The sequence below is a fragment of the Haliaeetus albicilla genome, chromosome 12, assembly GCF_947461875.1.
Source record: "Haliaeetus albicilla chromosome 12, bHalAlb1.1, whole genome shotgun sequence".
Lineage (NCBI taxonomy): Eukaryota > Metazoa > Chordata > Aves > Accipitriformes > Accipitridae > Haliaeetus > Haliaeetus albicilla.
Genome location: NC_091494.1, coordinates 19,353,752 through 19,374,909, shown reverse-complemented (window position 1 = coordinate 19,374,909; position 21,158 = coordinate 19,353,752). Strand labels below are relative to the sequence as shown.

The 21,158-nt window shown below is 39.1% G+C and overlaps 1 protein-coding gene across 6 annotated transcripts in view; it reads left to right on the top strand.

The window, feature by feature from the left end:
- Window positions 1-19,360, top strand: part of ZFAND6 (zinc finger AN1-type containing 6) — a 38,954-nt gene extending 19,594 nt beyond the window's left edge. For 5 of the 6 annotated variants that reach the window (XM_069798426.1, XM_069798430.1, XM_069798429.1 and 2 more), the window contains 5 exons: window positions 6,777-6,946; window positions 8,195-8,306; window positions 10,470-10,570; window positions 17,714-17,827; window positions 18,403-19,360. In XM_069798426.1, coding sequence (XP_069654527.1) covers window positions 6,796-6,946; window positions 8,195-8,306; window positions 10,470-10,570; window positions 17,714-17,827; window positions 18,403-18,551 — 627 coding nt within the window. In that variant the 5' untranslated portion in view covers window positions 6,777-6,795 and the 3' untranslated portion in view covers window positions 18,552-19,360. Of the gene's footprint in view, window positions 1-5,342; window positions 5,363-6,776; window positions 6,947-8,194; window positions 8,307-10,469; window positions 10,571-17,713; window positions 17,828-18,402 lie in introns of those variants that run through there. The other variant, XM_069798428.1, reaches the window with a different exon arrangement.
- The last annotated feature ends 1,798 nt before the right edge of the window (window positions 19,361-21,158 follow it).

Below are 21,158 nucleotides of genomic sequence, written 5' to 3'. Positions count from 1 at the left end.
GGAGTGTCTAATATAAGTGCTTGGTTTTTAGCCTAAAATAAGTCTATGCGTGAAACAAAAATAAAAAGCTGTTCAACAGGAAAAGACTGGAACATAACTAGATATTGGATGACTTGTCAAGTGAGCTGAGAGAACATCTTATGTAAGTCTTTGGTCACTAGTTTGAATATTTCGTTTTCAATATTAAGTCATTATATAAATTCTACTTCAGTAGTTCAAATTGCAACTGAAAACTGTATTTAGTTGTGAGCAGGAAGAAAACTGGAGGCCTACTGGAATGAATTGAAAGCTTTAAAATGCATGGATTCTTTTGGTGCTGAGGAAGTTGGATAACTCCTGTGCTTTGAAAAATGCAGCAGCTGTGTGTTCTGCTGCTACAGGAACAAAGAGGTCACTGCCCTTACAGATCTGCTTGCATAGTTGGTCCTTAACCGTATTCACTTTTTTAACTCAAAGCATTCTGATGAAACTGGGTCAGAGTGTAACTACACATGTAGCTATGCTGGCAAATCTGAACCAGCTGTAGTGTTTTAGCCAGGGTGAGCTGTAGATGAAATGACATGTCTGACTGCAACAGCAAGCTGGGCTGAACTGTAATGACTGAGGCCCCTATTCAAATCTGCTAGTTCTTCTTGGCTCCATAGCAAGTTGCTGGTACATGGTAATGCCTTAAAGCAGCTACAAATGACTGCTCAGTGAATGTAAATTCGGGCCTTTTGGGAGAAAGCAATGGAGTAAAAAGAAAACAGGACCATTCTGTAACTTGCTATTAATTTGTGAGTCTAGTGCTTTATACCCTGAGTAGTGTCCTGCTTGCAGCAGGATACCTGAGCAGCTGTGGCTCCGCAAATTCCACTATGAAGCGGTATCCTTGAACGCAGCCAGTGCTTTGGTAGTGTCTGCAGCGAGATTAAAGAGAGCTCTGCTCGTAGGCCTTTATTTGCCATTTGTTTCGATAAGCGTGTGGAGGAATGAATTTCCTAGTTAGTTTTTTGTACCAACGTGCCTTTTCATACAGTGATACAGGTGGTATCGGACATCTGTACCAGTACGTGCCTAAAATGAAACATATTTTTGTCTACACAACTTCATATCTTGCTTTTATTTGTGCCTGGGATGAAGCTTTGTATGTTTAAACAGCACAAACTACCGTTTTTTGCAGTTTCTTCCTTGCTTCATTAGCCCAAAGGGAAAACGACCATTAGTACTGGTGCTACTTAAATCAGTGCAGAGCTGCTTCATTATAAAGCTGATTATGATAGAGGAGGGAATATTTTAATCGCTTGTTAAAAATTGGATTCATCCTTTGAGGTGAGTGTCAGCTGAAATCTGTCAGTGCATTGATCTTTGACAGTGAAGAGAGTAGCTTACACTAAATTTTCTTTCTCTTTGAGAAGCATTTTCAAAGCGGGCATCGGTATGGTTCAAACTGTGTCTGGTTTGGTACTGCAGCTGGAGCAGAATGCTGTTTGGGTGGTCTCTTCTGCTTCAGCATTAGCATTTAGGAGGGATCCTTCCCATACCAGTCATGAATTTTAGGAGAGTTTGCAGAACACAAGACTGTACTTCAGCTGGGGTAGTGGATGTGAGGATCTGCTTGCTTTCCCTACCACAACTTGAAGTATGAGGACAACTAGAATTTAAGAGACCTTTTTCTGTGGGGAAGACAGATGAAGAGAAGGCTGGCTTCTGTGCGGGATTTTTTTTTTTTCCTTGTTGAGAGGGGAGAAAAAAGATTATTCCTAAACCTTGTGTGTTTAATCCTGCTAAATGCTGCTCTCTCTGATCTTACTGATTAACATTTGAAGCCTATAAAGCTAGGGTATCAGTTATTTGAAACTAGTAGCATATAAACATTTTAATTAAAAGGAAAAGGGGGGCGGGGAGACCAGTATGGTGGTGCCTGCTCTGTGGGGAAGAGATACACACAAGTATTTTGTTACTTGCTTTGCAGAGTATTGTAAGAGGCAGCTCTTTTCCCAGACAACCTGATGGCCAAAAGACTTAACCTGCTTCAGTGTTTCTACAGCTTCAGCTCTATACGTTTTATAATCGGGAATGTCCTTTATATGATTTATTGTGGTTTTCGCTTGGTACAGAAAATTATTTACTCTCTGAGGATGTGCATTGGTGAAGGGGGAAGGGTAGGACCTGTAGCAGCAGAAGTAAGCAGGCCGTAGATGCATGAAGTTGTCCATGTATGACATGAGTAACGGGAATGGGTGGACGTTAAGCACCAAATTTGTAGGAAAAGAAGATCTTAGCCTGCAGAGCTGTGTGCTACTATGCTTCTAGTGCAATAAATATTTTTGCGAAGGAAATTATCAGAGGTAATTTTGGCTTAAGCTTAGCAATTTTTAACTAATACAAAATGAGGCCCTTTTTTACATAATCTTCAATGAAGTAGATGTTCTGGGGTTGCGTTGAGGGGGGTTGTTTAAGGCTCTTGCCCTTCCTTCTAGTATGCTTCCTTCTCATTAGTGCTCATACAACTGGTTATACAACTATACTGTAAAGCAAAGTGGGGAACATGCTTGAAATATTGTAAAGAGTTTGGTTGCTTTTTTTCTTTAAGATGAATCAATTCTGTATTCACAGTAACAGGACGACCCTATGAATGTTGTGCAAGCACAGCTTGGGGGGATCAGGCAGAGCCCACAGGTTATTTCCAGCAGCTTTACAAGCACCACGTTTGTTTTGTGACACCTCAAACCGAGTGGGACATACATGTAGCCATGTTGATCTCAAGACCTTGCTGTCACTTTGGCTATGAAGTTGCTTCAAGTTTGTACTGAAGCCAAGCTAGGAGACCAGTTTTGAAATTATGGATACGGTATGCACTTGGGATATATTTTACAGGAGGCTTGATGCTCAGCAAGGGCTAGCTGCCCCTAAAAAGGGTTGTCCTATTTTTAGCCTTGTCACTTCCTTTGCACTGTCTGTCAGTTCTCTAGAGTTGATCTTCTGTCAGATCAGCAAGCTCTCCAGTCCACCAGAGCAAATGTTCCTGTTTTCCATCAGATGAATGAACTGATCTGGCTCAAGGAAGGGGCAGGGGTGCACAGCAGGGGCCAGGGCTGTGGGAGCAGGCTTATCCCTTTCACAGCCCTTCGAGGCTGCAAGTTCAGTGACAGCCCACCATTACTGGCTTATGTGATTGTTGGACTTGGCAATACTATGGATCTTCCTGCATGAGGAATTATGGACAGTTTTGGAACAAAAGTCATCTGAAGCTGAGCCGAGAACTGGAGTGAGGGGAGGTCTTCCCTCTCCCCAAAACATCTCTTCAGCGATCCCTTGCTGTTCATGTTTGCTGAGATGGGGACAGAGTCCGGCTGCTCTGCTTGCAGCCGTTTGACTTCTGCCTGAGCGGTGAGGAAGAACAGTCCCTGAGGCACAGTGCTGTGTCATCTTGGCCTTTGCCCTCGTGCAGCAGTGGATGTGTACAGGAAAGGCATGTCTGAATTGCAGTGGCAGGAACCACCAACACTTGGATCTCTGTTCCTTTATATTTTCAATGCCTGTTTTTGGCTCGTGGTTCTCCTAAATGCTTCAGGCTTGCTCTGCTGCTGAAACAAGTGGTTCCACACATCTTCAGCTCGACCCTCTCATGTCCAAACAGCACGTGACAAACACAAGCTCAGAAACCAGTCTATGTTAAAACTAATTGGCAAAAGATGGAGTGGTTGGTTTTCTAAGTTTGATCACTTCCTTGATTCGTTTCAGTGCATGTGAGCACTGAGAGGAGGGGAGCAGCATGGGAGAAGGAGTGAGAAGCTGGGGAGCAAGAGCTTATTATACTGCTTTGGCATTCTGTGGCTTTAGGGTTCAAATAGATCAGTTCAACCATCTAAGCAGCTTACAGGCGGCTAAAATGTGTGTTATCCCTCCTGGTCACATGTCATCCCTCGCATCAGTTCCAGAGTTTTTCCCCTGTGTGTTCTGCTTTTTTCTTTTTGTTTTTGTGGTTTGTTTTTTTTTTTTTGTGTGTGTGTGAACTGATTGAGCTCACTGAACTGTCAGAAAACTTTCTATGGTGGTGATGGCCCTTTTTTTTCCTGGTGGTTTTTTTTGGTGGCTCAGGGGACTAATGAGGTGGATGAGGGTCCAGCTGAGCACTGGTGTGGGCAATTGTATGTGCTTGCCCCCTTCTGAATGCAATGAGCTATTGTATTAGTTCAACTTCTTTCTTAATTGACTTCATAACATTGCATCAGTTTGATCCTATCTCTTCTCCATTTTATTCCCCAAATATTAGCAACCAATGAAGGATCTTCTGCTTCCTGTGGCTTTTATTAAAACTCTTCAGAAGAATCCCTGGCACTTCCCCTTGGAGATTTAAGTGTTCTGGAGCCTCATGCCAGTGGCTTGTGCTTTGGCTGGTGGCAGGATCCACTGATTAATGAACTTGGGAACTGGCTTAGCTGGAACTCAGTCCAGCTTTTCTTGTTTTTCTTCTGGGCATCTTTGTGCACCTTTCACAATTTGTTTATTGAATTGGAGCAGACTCTTTTTTTTTTTTTCTTTTAATGTCCATGTTAGAAATTGTTATGCTGTGATTGCATTAGCACCTGGTGTCTTCAGCAACAGTTGTGTTGGGGAATAAGAAAATTAGCTGTAACTGGTGCTGTTACTGAGTTCCCGTGTGCTGCTTGAAGCTGACTATTGAACGGAAAGGCAATCATGGTAGATTTTGAAAGTTAGTGTGGTAGGGTTCTTCTCATGTGCTGCTGTCTGAAATGGAAAGGATTGATATTTGTATTGTGACATTGAAGCTCTATTAGCCCTTGAAATATTCTGTCCAAAGTGTTTTTTTAATTGGTCTTTCAATCTTAAACATTCTGTACTAAGAGTGACTTGCGTAAGGATTCATCGTTAAATTGGTTTGAGTTACCAAAGCACAGAAGAATCGTGTTCATTTACACTCTCCTGAAACGGCTTCGCTGATTGTTGGGCCCAGCATAAGAATTCAATTCCCACATGCACTACTTGCAGTTTTGTTCTAAAGGGCTGTCTGGAGAAAGGAAGGAATGAAAGTGCTCTTTCAGCTACAAGTACAGTACTTCAGTAAAATCAAATTTAGCTGTCGTTTGAGGTCAATGGGGGCTTTGTATGTCGAAAGCAAATGCTTCTATATTGGGGTGGGGGAGTGCAGTCAAACAGCTGAAATAAGCTTAATTGCAGGTTGAAGCTGAGTAAGATATTATCAGAGACATTTTTTTGTCTTCCTGCCTGTACATCATCTTTGTCTTATATCTTGAATACTTTCTCATCCTTAGAGTACCTTACTGCTGTGAACAGAAGACTTGACTGTCGTTTCTGTGTTGCTGTTAGCTTTGCAACCTAGAGGTTTGCTTTTGAGGTATCAATTTCGTATGGTTTGGGGAAATAAAAACAAAATGCAATGGATGTGGGTGTGAGAGGAGATGAAGATATTTGTCTAAAAACAAAATAATGGGAAACTTGTTTGTATTTGGCTTCAAATACATCTTATGTAAAAGGAAATCTTTTTACCCCGGTGTACTACTTACTGTCGTTTAATCTAGTTTTATGACTTGGCAATTGGTGAAGTATTAAATTCCTCTCTGGATTTTCTTTTCTTTGCTTTTGAAATATATGTTGATGTTACTTGAAAGATTGATCTTTTTTTCTTTTTTCTTTTTTTTTTTTTCAGTAATATTGCTTATCATTGGTTTGACTCGCAAGAATTAAAATTATCCATGCTTCGGCCTAATTTTTAATCAGGAAGTATGAAATGGTAGACCTAAGTTGATCTTGAATGAAATAATTGATACCTTGAGATACTTAGTTTCTTATTGAGAAGGGTGGGTTTTCTTTCAAAAATGATACAAAAAAGGGTAAGAATATAATGGTGGGGGAGGGGGCAAAAAAATGGAAAATTAATTTTATCTCACTGAGTGACAGATGTCAATAACTGATTTACAAGTTAGACCATTTGAGAATAGTTAGGAGGCTCAGAACACTGTCGAAAATGGTCACTTGTTGTAATTTTCTTGTATTAAGAAGGTTTACAGATCTTTACAAGCCAGAGACAAAAACCACAAATTGTACAGTGTTTATGAAAACTAAATCTAAGGATGTTATGTGAGTTGCCTTGATATTATCCCTTTACTTCTCATTTTTTAGTATATTTTCTCACAAAATTTATATATGGAAGGTATCTGTACCTAGTCTAGTATTTTTGACTGAAAGGGTGATTTTCTTTTTGCATGTGAAAAATCATAATACGGGTTTTGTGGTAAGTAGTTCTGTCATCCTTCACTAATGATGGAGTGACTAAACAGTAACTTGCCAATTCATGTGACTATTGTTAATTATAATTATTATGCAGTAAGTAAGCATGTGTTACCATGCTTGTCTTTCAGTTTATAGTTCTCATTCACAGTACTGGGTGTTCAAGTTTCAAGAAGAGTAGGTGTCCCCCTCACCTACCTCCCCTTAACTTACTTCTAGAAGCAGTAATACTTGCAATATTTTCTAAAATTACTTTCTTTGTGGACTATATATTGACCATAAAATGGTGGGGCTGAAAGGGTCTGTATGTATGGGTCATGCAAAGCATACATATGACTGTATTTGTATTATTGGGCAGACTTTTTAGGAATGGGTGTTGACTTACCTGCAAAGCATCTTTTCTAGAAGATCTTTTTGCTGCGTGTCGCTGAGTTATAGGAAACTCCAGGTTTTCAGATGTCAACTGTTAAAGAAGGGTTTTCTCAGAACTCTAAATACTGGGCTATATGTATCAATTCCAGGTTTATAGAAGAAGGGAAAATGGCTCAAGAAACTAACCGTAGCCAAGTGCCTATGCTTTGTTCCACTGGTTGCGGATTTTATGGGAATCCTCGTACAAATGGCATGTGTTCAGTGTGCTACAAAGAACATCTTCAAAGGCAGAACAGTAATGGTAGAATTAGCCCTCCTGGTAAGTATGCTAACATATGTCTGTTTGAACAACTGAAAATGACACAGTAGACAGCAACTTGCTTCCTGATCGTGTCCAAATACTAGAAATATAGGAGCATTAGTATAAACTGTTTTATTCAAGTATCTTACCTTATGGAATGAGCTTGGATGAAATGCTTATAATTTAATCGTGCTGTGATTAATCTGCTTAGAAGTAGACTCTTGCTGATGCTTTTTGTATTAATCTGAGTGTTTCCAATTTGATGATATAAAAATGCAGGAAAAAATACTATACCAACATATTTTTCCTGAAATTACTGACGGTAGAGATAACGTTTAGCTTGGGGAATGTTTGTGAAAAGCATTTAAAATACAGGTATTTAATTTCTGCAGCCTGATGCTGAAGGATTAACCTGCAGACACTTTTTAAGAACAGTTTCTCCTAACTTCAGATAGAGATACGTTTTGTTCTTTTTGGCCCAGTGCCCCATGTGCTATGGTCTTTCCTACAAAGCAGATTTCCCATTGAAATAAGTGCTGTCTTCCTATGTTCACTCTCTAGAAAAAGCTAGAGGGCTTTTCCCCCTTTAAATTAGTGGTAGTGCCTTCAGAAAGAAGAACCCTTTTCCTGCTCTGTTCACCCCGATGTTTTCAACTTCAGCATGTTCTGCTGGGGGAAGGAGGTTTAGGGAGTGCTTCCCTGGAGCTTCTAAAATGTCTCTTCTGGCTTGGCTGAATACTGACAGCAAGGAATCTCATGGTGCACTCTTGAAGAATTCTATCCTTGACTTTAATGTTAAAACTTGACTTTTAAAATTGAAGCAATAGCTTCTGTTGAAATCTGGGGACGTAGGTTCTACAACTTCAAAATGGATCCTAAGTTGGCATTAGGATGCTATGCTACTGTTTCTCACAGATCCATCTTGGTTTTTTTTAAACAAAACCTAAGCTTACCATGTCAGAATACTGCTGTTTATGCTGAGCAAGCTGTTTATAGATGCTTTAATTAGCAGAAAATAGTAACTATTTTAAAGCTTCAGCTTCAGAATTTTGTGTCATGCAACTTCTGGGGGCCTGGGGCTGGAACGTGATTAAAATATGGCCAAACGTAATTACTCTTCATAAATTTATGTTTCATTATGATATATGCTGAGATTCAGTTAGTTTCCTGGCAGGTGTCATGGGGGTCAAAGAATAATTGCATTGTGTAACTTTTGTAATCCCAGGAAGTAGTGTAACGCATTTTACATTAGTGTCTTCCTTCCAGCAACTTCTGTCAGTAGTATAACTGAGTCCTTACCGGTTCAGTGCACAGAAGGCAGCGCCCAGGAAACTCAGTCAACTTTAGATTCTACATCGACTCCATCTATGCAGCCAAGGTAAGCTGTTTCTGTCTGTTGTTCTGTGGTTTTATGTAAAAATTTGTATCAAGATGATTAAATGAAGCGTATTGATACTGCATAATTAAATGCTAGGACCTGGATTACGAAAATGTGTAAGATTTAACTGCTAACTTTAAAGCATGGGATCTATCAGTAAATAGTAGCTGATCTGTTAGCTGCATCTTGCATTCAAATGCAAATTCATCTTTAGAATTTAGCCTCAATAGGAGCTTTGCCAGCTTCATGCTGTTCTACAGAGACTTGTCTGGCTAGTCTTCTGACTCCACAACGTGCGGTTGGTTGTACATTTACCAAAGGAGAGCTCTTTCAGTCTTAGAAACTTGAGGATTTTGTAAAATGGCAGAAAGCTGTTTACTAGAGCTGTCATAAATAAATGTATGATAATGTGTGAACAAACTAGTTGCTCCACAAAAAGTGGAGCATACTACAACAGGGGAAGGATATATCTGAATCTTAGTATGAGTTGTGCTACTGAACTGATTTCATATTAAACAAGTAATTTCCAACTGGATTATTCAAGGAGACATAATGTCCTCTTGTAAATCACTCAGACTCACTAAGTGCTCTCCATTTGTAAAAGCTAAATATTTGTTTATGTTTAGTGGCTGCATTTCAGTTTAGAATGACACAACCAACAGTGACTTACATGCTTTGGAAATATTTTGAGTGAAAAATGTTACGTGTTACGCTGTGGAAGCTAACTTGCGGTAATGCTCATTCCAACTTTCCTTTAAAAATCAGAATGTAGTAAAACACAGGCTGAGGGTAATTTCATCAGTTATTGTTGGCTGATTTTGTTCAGACTGTGTTTTCTGCTCCTTAGCTTTTTATAGGAGGTGTTATCTCATGCTTGGATCCTGCATATGAACTGAGAGCTAGGTGTCATGCTTGGTGCTATATTTGGTCTTTCCATTCTGGGATTTCTAATTGAGGTAGAAAATAGATCTCTTACCCTTATACAACTCTTCTGGTATGTGTTTAAAAAAATAAAAATCATCCAGGTCGGTGTATAGAGGTGAACCAGTTACAGTGCCTTGGGTTTGTTTTCTCACACAACCTTTATAATACCATGAAAGAGAAAGAAGTATCTCTTTGATCACTAGTTTGATTACTGGTTACAGGAGAAATGAGTGGATGGTTGCTCTTAGACTTGCACTTCAAAAAAGTCAGTGTCACTTGTTCTTTTTCCAAAATAAAACCAGGGATTCAACTTCAGTCTCTGGTAATACCTCAGAGTTATGATACTCTGAGGAAATGTCTAGTAAATTGACAATGCCCTTTTGTACGTGACCAGCCCTGCAGTTCAAGACCTAAGTGCAATTCTTGGCAACTAAAATTGCAACTCCAATGCCCTGGTGGTGTCATGGACTCCTGGTAGGGCTTTTCTGGGTCATGGGCTACTGGATAATCCAATTTCTTGAACTGAGTGAATCCCTAAGTGGAAAGGGAGAAAAAAATTGGGCGAATGGGGTAGTGCTCTCTCTCACTTGGGACTTCAGCTGTGTCTTGTTCCACAGTAGAGCTGCTGGATGAGCCGTTTGGCTGTGAGTGACTGCTAGTATTGAATCTCTCTCCCATAACTGTCCAAGGTATTAGTTTTCAGCCATGCTGTGATTTCAGCAGTAGGGCTGACAGGGTTGGGAAGTTTGGCCAGAACTACTTTACAGTGCCAAAATCTAAGGGGTTCTGTGTACAGCTGCAGATGCCTTATTTCTGGAAACATTGACATGCTGCAATTTCCTTGTTCGTATCCCTAGAACACCAAAAGTAGCTGCTCTACAATTATCTTGCTGACTTCTGTTAAAAAAATCCTTGCATGTTGAATGTTGCATTGTTGCTTCTGTGTGAAAGGATGGTATGCCAAACTACTTCAAAATATTTTTTCCCTTTTTATAGTTGGACTGGTTTATTGCTTTCAATATGAATGCAAAAATGTTTAACTTTTTCATCAATTCAGATTGTCTGGTATTCTTAGACACTGCGGCGTTTTTAAGTGGTTAAGAAACAACTTCAGAGTGAAGAGTTTTGGCATGCTCTTTCATCAAGATGTAGTCTAATGTATTTCTTTCAGGAATGCTCTATAGAATGTGGACATGCCTCATGAACATCATAACTTTTTTTTTTTCTTTTGCCCCACAGCCCTGTGTCAAGTCAGTCACTTTTAACAGAATCTGTAGCATCATCCCAACCGGATAGTACGGCTGTGGACAAAACAGTACCTGAGACAGAAGATTTGCAAGGTTGGTGCCTAGTTTTCGAAGAGAGAACTTATGAATAATGTTTTTAAAACTTGACTGTTCTTAATATACTTCTGTTCAAGAGATGGCTTATTCTCAAACCCAAATATTCTGTGATGTCAGAAGGCAAAATAAGGATAAACGTTCATAGTTAGTTAAAAGGCAAGTCTTTAAACTGAAAACTTTTTAACTGGCAATTTCAGTATCTGCCATAAATAGTGTGTTAATTGAGGTTGGAAGTGCACAAATTGGTCTACTGTTCTGTCTTTACGCCACAGCTATTACATGTAAGTAGAGTTCTGAGTATCTGTTACTTCTCAGAGTAGTTACTTGCAGCAATATCACAGTTTATAAGCATATTTGTGGTAAAGGTTGTTATGACATAGCTATTATAAGAACAGTGTTAGTATCATGTATAAACATGAAACACCTATAAAAGAACCTTTCACCTATGAACTGTAGTGGTGTAATATTTTTGACCCACTGAAATTCACTTTATCAAATACAAAACTACCAAACCACAAACTCTGGTTGCTTGAAGGAAAATGTCTGAGTGATTGGGCAATTTTAACTATATTGGCTTAAAATCCCTATTGCTGATACAATGTAAAGTTGGGTTTTTTCTCTTTGATTTTTTTTTTTCTTTTTGTGTGCAGGCTTGTAGAGCTTAAAAGAAAAGAGGCTTTTTAATAGTGTTTTTTAGGAAAATGTAAAAATGCCAGATAGTGTACAAAATTTGCTCAGACTTGTAATCCATAGACATTATAAAAGGTATTTAAAGGTAAGTCAGTAAGTGTTCTGCCTTTTACTTCTGCTGACACAGCTAAGGTTTTAGTGGGTAGAGTTATGTTTCTGTAGGCTAGTCTAAACATAGGAGTTTGGGTTTTCCACAGATACAACATGTAATTCCACTGAAAGATGCTAAATATAAGTTCTTCTTTCATTGTATCTCTGGTATCAAAGTTCTGCTTTTCAAATACTTTTCTAAACCTGAACTCTTCCTTTTTGTAGGGTGGAATAGAAGAGTCATTATTCAGCTACTGTGCTGAGTAAGGCCACCTTCTTGGTCACACAAACAGTAGCTGTAAAACTCAGAGAAAAGGTTTTAATGCTAGTGCCATTTTGTACTAGCCTTTGAGATGTCAATTATTAGAAACATGTTTGCTCTTAAAAAGGTGTATTCTAGACATATATTCTAATACCTGTGATTTAGTTTTTTTTCTGGAGCAGAGAGCTCTTGTTGCCTCAGTTTTGACAATGAACATAAGGCATGCTCTTAATACTGATCAATGATGTCTGGCCTTACCCAGCTTGAGAGAAGAGCAAGTGCTGAAGAGGCTTATGCTTCTTAAGTTCTATATATTTGCACAGTGGAGGTAGGTTTGCAAGCTAGATTTTTAGTTGATATACCTCTGAGTAATATAGATAAGGCTCTACTTTCATCTGCATTCTGCAGTATGGGGAACCTGGGATGTGCTGCATGCCAGCTGTAACCCAGCTATCATGCAGGTACATCCCTTTCTGGGAACCTCAGAAGTAGAACACCTCACTCAGGCACATGAATATTGCACTGTTGGTTTATGCTGATGTGGATGTGGCATATATTGGAGAATATAAAGGCAACTTCTGTAAGCTAATCTCCCTACTACCCTGTTGTGGGGTTTTTTTTTCCCCCTTCTTCCTGTTAGTCTTGTAATTCTTTGTCTTCCATCCAGTGCCTGAATTAGTCTCTGTTTACATATATATCTTACTTGCTTGGCTTAGCTGTAAGTTGAAACTCTAGGTTTGCATCTGCAGTCTTTTTCTACCATCTTTTCACTGGGAGGTAGGGGGAGTGCTTTATTTCAAAATAATCTTTCATGCTTGTACTGTGAGGTGACTTGGGCCTGTGAAAATACTTTTCCCAGCAAGTTTTCAGAGGAATGTCTCTCTTCTCACCCATTTGGAAAAATTTATGCTTATTCTAATTCTCTACCTCTAAAGCAAATTCTCCCTATGAGAAGATAAGATATAGGTTTCTCAGCTAGAAGCTTTGATTTCAGGAGCATATTTACATTTTACATTATGTATTTCAAGGATCAACCTATATCAGGTATCTAGAATACTTGTCTGTGTCCTTTTCTTTGTACCATAGTGATTTCTAAACTAAGAACACCACCACCATGTAATTGCAGTTCTAAATTACAATCCCTATTTATAACTCACTGTGGCAGGGTCAGCCTTGTTTCCTGAAGAGTTGCTTCTGTGCTATCCCTTAACTGAAAATCATAGGAGATGTAGTGTTTACAGTTTTAAAGTATTTTGCTTTGAAAGTGTAAGTTTGGAAAGCAAGTAGCCTATACGGATGCTAAGTGGATTTCATTGAATTGTTGTCACGACTGTGCATCCTGAAGTTTCTCCCCACCCCCCCCCATCATTCAGAATTTGAATTTTAGGCTGCTGTCAAGAATGTAATAGAAATGTGTGAATCAAAGTTACTTAGTATTGTCTGGCTTTGTAGCATTTAAAAAAAAAAAAAGTCACAGAAATGTGGTAGTTGGTCCCAGACTTAAGAGCTTATAATGCTATTTCTGTTGATGTAGGGGAAGAAAAAAGAAATTGTCTGCTTTGATCATTTGTTCAGTATTTATTCTGATAAAAATCTTGCTTCGTTGGAATGTCTGTTCTGGAACAAATTGTTCTATGCTACTTGTATAAATTAGTCTACTGTATTTAGTTGAGGTCCCCTTAACTTGCCATGTAACAAAATTTACTAGGCTACAATAGCAATGAGTGAAAGATTGGGTGAATCGTTAAGCTTTCTTAGATTACTATTATTATTTTTTTAAAGCAGACAGATAAATGGGACTTGAGCTGTGTGCATACAGTCCTTGCTGTTTGCAGACAAGCTAAAACTACAAAGGGATAAAAATCCCAAAGAGCAGTTCAGATTTGTTTGTCTTCATTGGATTTATGCATTGCAAAAGAAATAGAGGAAAACTATAGAATATGTTAATCTAGACTTTAAATTTAGTGATTGTGTGATAATGCTTGTAGGTGTGGAACACTGCAAAAAGCCCAGATGCTAGGTAGGGGCTAATAGAATTATTATTTTTTTTACTTTAATGTTCTTAAATATCATGAATATACCATTAAAGATGACCTAAAATGAAACTCATTAAGTTACAATTCAGCTTTTCTAGCAGCTTTCTTCTATTCTGAGCGTCTCTCCAACTCATTTTAGATTGCCTCATGGGCTGTTGTACCTTTTACTCAACATTACAGCCTTGTTAGGATTAGCCAGTCAGGATTCCTTATTTGTTAGGCAGGGAATTAACAGGGCTGCCTGCAAGCAGGTAAAGAGGGGCTTTACTTCTCTAGGATTAATGAGTTTAAAACCATCCAGGTTAGGATTCATGCTTCATGTTTCAGGGAGGTTTTTAAAGGTAAATGAAACTTGTCATGGAATGCAGGAGCACTCCACCATATAGTTTATGGAGCTCTTACAACTCAAAAACATAGGGCTAAAAGTGTAATTTGTGTTAACAGGTGCCCTTTCAGCCTCAAAGAGGCTGAAAACTTCTGAAAGCCAAAACAGTCACTCTGATTTTCTAACTTGCTGTGAATTGGAGAGGTCCATACATTAGCATTAGCATTGCAAAATGCAGCCAGTTGTGTAATATGATGTGGTTACTATTTTGAAAAATCAAAATACAGATATTTCAATAACTAGCTAAAAGGTATATGGCTGTTCTTCTGAATGAAGTCACCTGGTTTTATCCTCATCTAGGTTTTTAGTGAAGTAAACCAGTTTAATAATTCAGTCATTGCTGACTAAGTTTAAAAAAACTTGATATTAAAACAGTTAAGTTGCTGCAGAATTTTATGTGGAGATAACCTGGAGCTAAGGTGAATGCTGTTGAACTAATGGTGTCAACTTCAGTGGACATTATCAGGGCTAGCTCAGTAGATAGTACTGGAAAGTAACTGATGGATACCTGAGACTTTTGTGACAGTACTAGGGACTCAGAGGTGGAGTATGATTATGATACAAGTGTGGAAAATGTAGGATATCCTGATTTACTGGACGAGTGCTCCAGGGAGAGAGGAAACATTCAGGAGGGAGATTTAAAACTAAATTCTGTAGGTAAGTGTGCTCTTATTTAATTTGCCTCTTCCTAACATTGAAACAGTGTATTTTAGGCTGATTACTTCAGCTTAGTGTTAAAATGTTAGGAAGTAGGGATCTTCTGTTTAGGATTAACTTCACATTTCATTCCTCTAGAGGAGCAGGCATTCTTCCTAGGTCTGGTCAGATGCACTTAAGAGGTAAATGTAGCTGTTTATACTCTTCCTGAGGGAATGATGAACTTTTTTTTTTTTTCTTTTGAGAAGCTCTACCTAGTAATGCAGGGGTGACAAAACATCCAGAGTAGGGAGAGAGGAGAGAACAGATGAGGTGTCAGGAGTCTTGCAGCAAATACACGGAGTTGTGTGTTGTGCCTGCAGGGATGCAAGGACTGGAGTGTGCTTTATCTTGAGGGTGCTGTTTTCATGGTCAGTTGGAGTACGCTGAAGTTCAAGCAGGTTTGGCACAAGCTAAGCAGTAGCAAAAGCTTCTGTCTTAGGAGGAAATCCAGGCTTTGCCTGTTTTGATCACCTAAGAACAAGGTCTATAAAACAGGGAACTTATAGCGGCCAGCCCAACTTGTCAGCTCCAGAAAAATGAGTGTGTGTTCATGCTTTATTCCTTTTTGGTTAGTTGGCTGCTTGTACTGGTGGTCCCAATGCTTCTGTGTTCCAGCTAAAGGCAGAGCTGGGACTGGGGGAAGGGAGGGAATAGGTTCCAGCAAAGCAGACAGCAGCATCCTAGAATCCAGACAAAGTACAGCAGCTGGGAGTGGCTGCAACATGTTTCCTGCAAGCTTCAAACTGGGTGGTATTGCATATTACCTGGCTTTTTTCTGTTGCATTCATCACAGCTAGCTTGTAGATGGAGCACTAAACACTGGCACTTTGTCATCTAAAGGTAGCTTAGTGGTTGGGATATTCATGATTATCATAGAGGATTTTGAGTCAAATGTCTGGCTTCCATGCAAAAAAAAATTGAGATCTAAAATTTATGGTCACTACAGTAGATACAAAGTGACTTGTGGCAACAGTAGAAGAATCTTCCCACTCAGTTCTACAGTGAGCAGCAGCCCTTAGATATTTTTAAAGCTTTTGAATGTGAGAGCCATACCCACAAAGAAAATGTAAGTATGTATGTATTAGAGAGCCTTGTTATGCAGGGAGCAGCGCCAGTTTTTCCTAAATTTGGCTAATAGTGACAGAGGCTTTTAGTAAAACTTATATTGAGGTAACTGGATTTTGCTACAACAGGAAATGCAAACTTGAGCATGTTAGCTGTTAAACGCTAAGTCATGGCATGAAGCTTTCGTAATGAATTAATAAACTGCAATGTCTGTTCTGTATAACACTGCAAGAGTTCATTTGAGTAAGTCTTACCACTTCTGATAATTATCTCACATCTTTTAATCCTTACTGCTTTTGATTCTTATCTTGCAAACCTTTGGTTATTATCTGTCCACTCAGAAATGTGCCCTTTAACAGCCATTTAAAGCCATTGAACCTTTTCTTGCAAACTATCAATTCTTACAAATTTCTGGACAAACAAAAGCTCTGCTTGTAACATAGTGAATTTTGAAGTATTTAATAAACCATTTCTAACAGTCTATCTCTGCTAGAATAACCTTTGGAATATATTGTCTGCTTGGGCAAAATCTTTGCTGGTGGTCATGTATTTTTGTACCCATTGATATTGCTTGATACAGACTACAATGTTTTGATACATTGCAAAAGTGGAAAGAGCCCTTTCCTTTAAAAAAAAAAAACCCAAACAAACCAACCCCCCCACCCCCCCCATCAGAATAGCAGTACAGGAAAAAGCCCCACCAGAATTGTCATGCAGAATAGCAGTCGGCTGGTGTAGAACTAGGATAGAATTGCATCTGACAGTCTCTGCTTAACAAAAGTCCAGCTGCACAGAGATGCCTGCAGCTTTTTCCCTGACAAATGTCTGGGCTTGCTGTTGTATTCCCTTCTTTACAGCACTGGTTCTAGCTTTGCTTCCATTACCACTCTTCCCAGCTGGAGTTTGCTTTTGTTCTTTGCCTCTTTGCTGCAAATACTCCTAGCTTCTGTGTACCTTACTCATTGGAGGCTTGTCCTGCTGTGATCTAGCAATGGCTGGTAGGCAGAGGTTGGCTCTTAGCCCTTCTCGAAATGAAGTTGGGTTTTTTTGGTTTCTATTTCTGTTTTATAATGTAAGGAATGTGCAAATACTTGGGGAAAATGAGCCCATTTCTATTTTTACCTGGGTCAGGCGAATACTACCGTTACTTCTTTATATTCTCTCACACAACCTGTAACCTGTCTCTTTCAGATGCGAGAGAATATTAAAGTAGGTTGAAAGTGGTCTTAGCAAAACTGTCTTTAAAATGAGGTGTTTACCTGGTTTACCTGCTTCCTTCTTGGTTTCAGGGTACTGTACTTCCTCCCTGTAAGTCTGTTTATCTTGAGCTAATGGTATCTCACCCCAGGTAGCGACTAGCCTCTGTGTAGGCTTTTTCCAGGTGTGCAAGAACAGCAGTGTCAACAGAGGTAGAGATTGTTCTGAAACACTGCATTTTGTGTGGCCTCAGTATTGCAGCCTTCAGCAAAGATAATGTTGATTCAGTATTTGAAAGGGAGTGTTTTACTCAACTGATCGTAATAAATACAATGCTTTGTACAAGCCAATTTAAAAGGAACTGGTCTAGTAACACTAGCAGGGAAACACTTGGGTGTTGGATTCTCTTCCCAAATCTGACAGCACTGAATCTTACTCTTAAACCTAATTTTTAATTATTCTGTTTCTTTATGGTATTTTTGTAATGTGTACTTTGTATGAGCATTCAGTGAATTCTCCCCTTAAATTATTTTGACGTGAGTTCCAGTATCACTACTGAAAGTCCATTGCACTTCAGACATGGAAGCTGCAGCAAAATGGCTAACACCAGAACTTGTAAATTTACAACATGGGCTTTAGATTATAGTATGATTTAGAGGAAGGGGAGAGACACAGACATTTTTTTCCATTGTTCTTATTAACTTTTTTAATGTTAGCTTCAGTGTCAGAGAATGCAGAGCCTACACCTGAAGAACAAGACAAGTCACTTGATAAACCAAAACAGAAGAAGAATCGTTGTTTCATGTGCAGGAAGAAGGTTGGACTTACTGGTAAGAAACACTGATTTCGCTCTTCTTAGGCTTTGGACCTTTGAAAGGGTCTCCTAAGGGGAAAATGGGGCATAGTCATTTTGATGCTGTTGATTTGAAATAAAACTTGGCCAAAGGTACTTTCAGCTGTCTCTTACTAGATTTAGTCATTCATGTATCACTTTGTTTTTCAACTTCTTGTCTTTAAGTGAAGTTCCTAATTCCAAATACTTCCCTTTGGAAGTCTGCTTAGCAGAGGAATTGGATGGTAGTTTGCTGCTGTTCGCTAACGAACTTTGCAAGTGGTTCAGTGAAAGGGCCTAAGAAAACTTGAGCTCTGTGGGGTGAAGATTCAAAAACAAAGAGCTGTTTTGTGCTAGTGTTATGGGATAGGAAGGAATGATCAAGTCAAATCTTACTGTAATTGCTTAAAAATATATTGTTTGTGATTCTTATGCTTTCTGCAGCAGAGGCTCTTTGGCTGATTGACACTGGTGACTGAGATTTATTGCTAGTGAGTGAACACATTCAGGATTTAAAACAAACCGGTATAATGAAGAATGTTGAAATGTCTAAGCTAATATTTCTGTCCACAGGGTTTGAATGTCGGTGTGGAAACGTTTACTGTGGTATGCACCGTTATTCAGATGTACACAGTTGCTCTTACAATTACAAAGCTGATGCTGCTGAGAAAATCAGAAAAGAGAATCCTGTAGTTGTTGGGGAAAAGATCCAGAAGATCTGAACTGCTGCTTCTGCTGGAATACAAAAATCCTCTGACCATCTGCAGATTAAATTGACTTGAGCTTTTTTCCTTAGTCATCAGGAACGTAGAGCAGTGTATCTTGCCTAGACCTTTTAATCATGCATGTCATCAGATGAATAGATTTTTTGTTTTTGTTTTTTGTTTTGAAAATGACTCTGAACATTTATTTTCATTGCAGTTTTCTGTGGCTGAAGACTTAAGTAAACTTTACAAGTATTATCCTTTAAGATCATTTTAATTTTAGTTGAGTGCAGAGGGCTTTTATAACAAACGTGGAGAAAATATTGGAGGGCTGTGCTTTTCCAGGATAAAACATGCATGCGTTAACTTTGCAGTTTATTTTCTTGTTGTATATAGCTTTTCTCTGCAGTACAATTTCCTTTTTTTTTTTTTGATAATGCCTTGTATGGCACAACTAGTTATCAGTAACTGAATGTATTTTAATCATTATGGCTGCTTCTGTTTTTTTTTCCCATTAACGAGAGGTTATACATGTTCGCATATTAGCTTGTTTGCACCCTCTACCTATTTATGTATGAATCATTTGTAATGAGAGTGTGTGCTGAGATTGTCTGTGTGTTTTTTTGTTTGTTTGTTTTTTTTAATTGGGTTTTGGTTTTGTGTGTGTGGGGGGAAGGCTGTATGCACTTCATTGACTGCAGGTTTCATTGGGATTACATCCATCAGTCTGTCTGTACACAAATATGAAGAATGATCTGAAGTACCTGTGCTGTATTTATGTTTATCCACGTCTTAACTTTGATTAAATAAAATTTAAAAAAATCAGAGCCCCTGTGGCTGTCACTGGCATATGTAATTTGGATTTCTCTTGCTTTATTTTCATGGGTACCTTCCATTGGTGGTTCCTTTACTTACAGTGTATTTATTCACAGAGACCCTGTATATCCTAATGCCAGCTAACTTCTGATTTTTTTTTAACCCTTTCACCTATAACTATCAGAGAGACTACAGTTTCCAGAAGCTTTCTACCTTGTGCCATGATACATTCTGCCCAGGGAGTTCCTGTGCTTCCTGTGCAGGGTGTCACTTGTACAGGAGTTGGGGTCATTTGTGACAATGTTCTTAAGTTGGGGGCAGACCTACAAGTAAAACAGATGTGGCCAGTGACTAGGCTGTGGATCCATGCATGTGATTTCTGGTTCTAGGAAATACAGCCATCGGGTTTGTGATCCACTGTCTGATAGACAGAGAGGACTGCACAGACTTCCTTGAAGTTAGGTGAGAGAATGGTTCTTGAGAAATTTTCTCTAGTGAGATGTCCTTACTTCTTGAGGCTTGAAAACCATAGACTTCAGTGTTGAACACTGCCACAACCACCCTCCTTAGCAGATCTACAGGTTTGTAAGTGATCCACATTTGGGGGTAGGAGGAATTGTTCTTTTATTGTCTTGTGAGGGTGCTTAGTAAGTTTCTTTTAATTAAGGCTGCCTGTCTTGTCGGATCAGATTCTGTGCCTCAACCATTCAGCCACCCCAGTCATCTATGTAACTCAAAGGTTGAGTGGTTTATGTAGTGCTGTGGGAACTTCAGCCAGTGCTGCTTATCACCAAACTTAACAGTACACTAAAGCAGAGCTAATTCCTCTCCAGATGGTACTGATCTGCAGTTTAAATTTCACTTGGTGACTTGCTGCTGCTTTGAAGCGTTTGTGAAATAAATGAGATTGCATGGCTTTATTTAAAACATTAAATTTTTAATCAAAGCTGGCTACATCCTTTAAAATTTGGAATGCTCTTTAAAAGCTATGGCTGGCAATTAGTAGATAAAGCACTACATTTAGCATATAAACACTATGCAGCAGAAGGAGCTTTCTCTGTCAGATAGCTATGGAAAGTAATCTGCAAGACCCAATAATAAATGAAGTATTTTGTGCTTGCAAAAATGGCTTAAGCACAATCTATGAAGCACTTTTTTATAGTAAAGAAGGGAGTAAACTCTTTCTAGCAGTTTCCATAATGGTCTGCCATTTTATGGGTCAAAGATCCTGTATTTCCTCAGAGCATTTGCTAAACTTCCTCTTGTACAGCACAGACCATGGAAGAGCAGCAGCATCTTCTCTTTCATGGGTGTTTCTCAGTTTGCTGCTACTTCCCTATTCTCTAATCCTTCTCTTCTCAGTTTGAGTCCTTGCTCTTCCCTATTTCTGGTTTCTCTCTTCCTTTTCCGAAAAGTGTCCTTTTGTCTCCCCTATGTGCCTTTCATCTGACAGGGATACTTCTTGGGCAAGCAGAGAGCACACACTGTAGATTTCACAGTGGGGGGAAAACCAGTTAGGTTTGTATTTTCTGGTATCTGAGAGATTGAAAGGACAAAAAGGTACAAGAAAAGTGACTGCCTTTGGAATTCACATACTCCCTTTACTACCACCTGTTATGAAGCAACAACTCTCTGGCCCTCGATTATACAGTGGGAAACATAACGGTGCTGAGAGAAAACTTGCCTTGCAATGCCGTGGCAGTCCTGACAGTGAGGCAGATCAGCATCAGGCACACCTATCATTCTCAAAGCAATCTAATACACCTCCTTTGGCCTGGCTTGTGCAGATTTCTCTAGAGTTAAGAATAT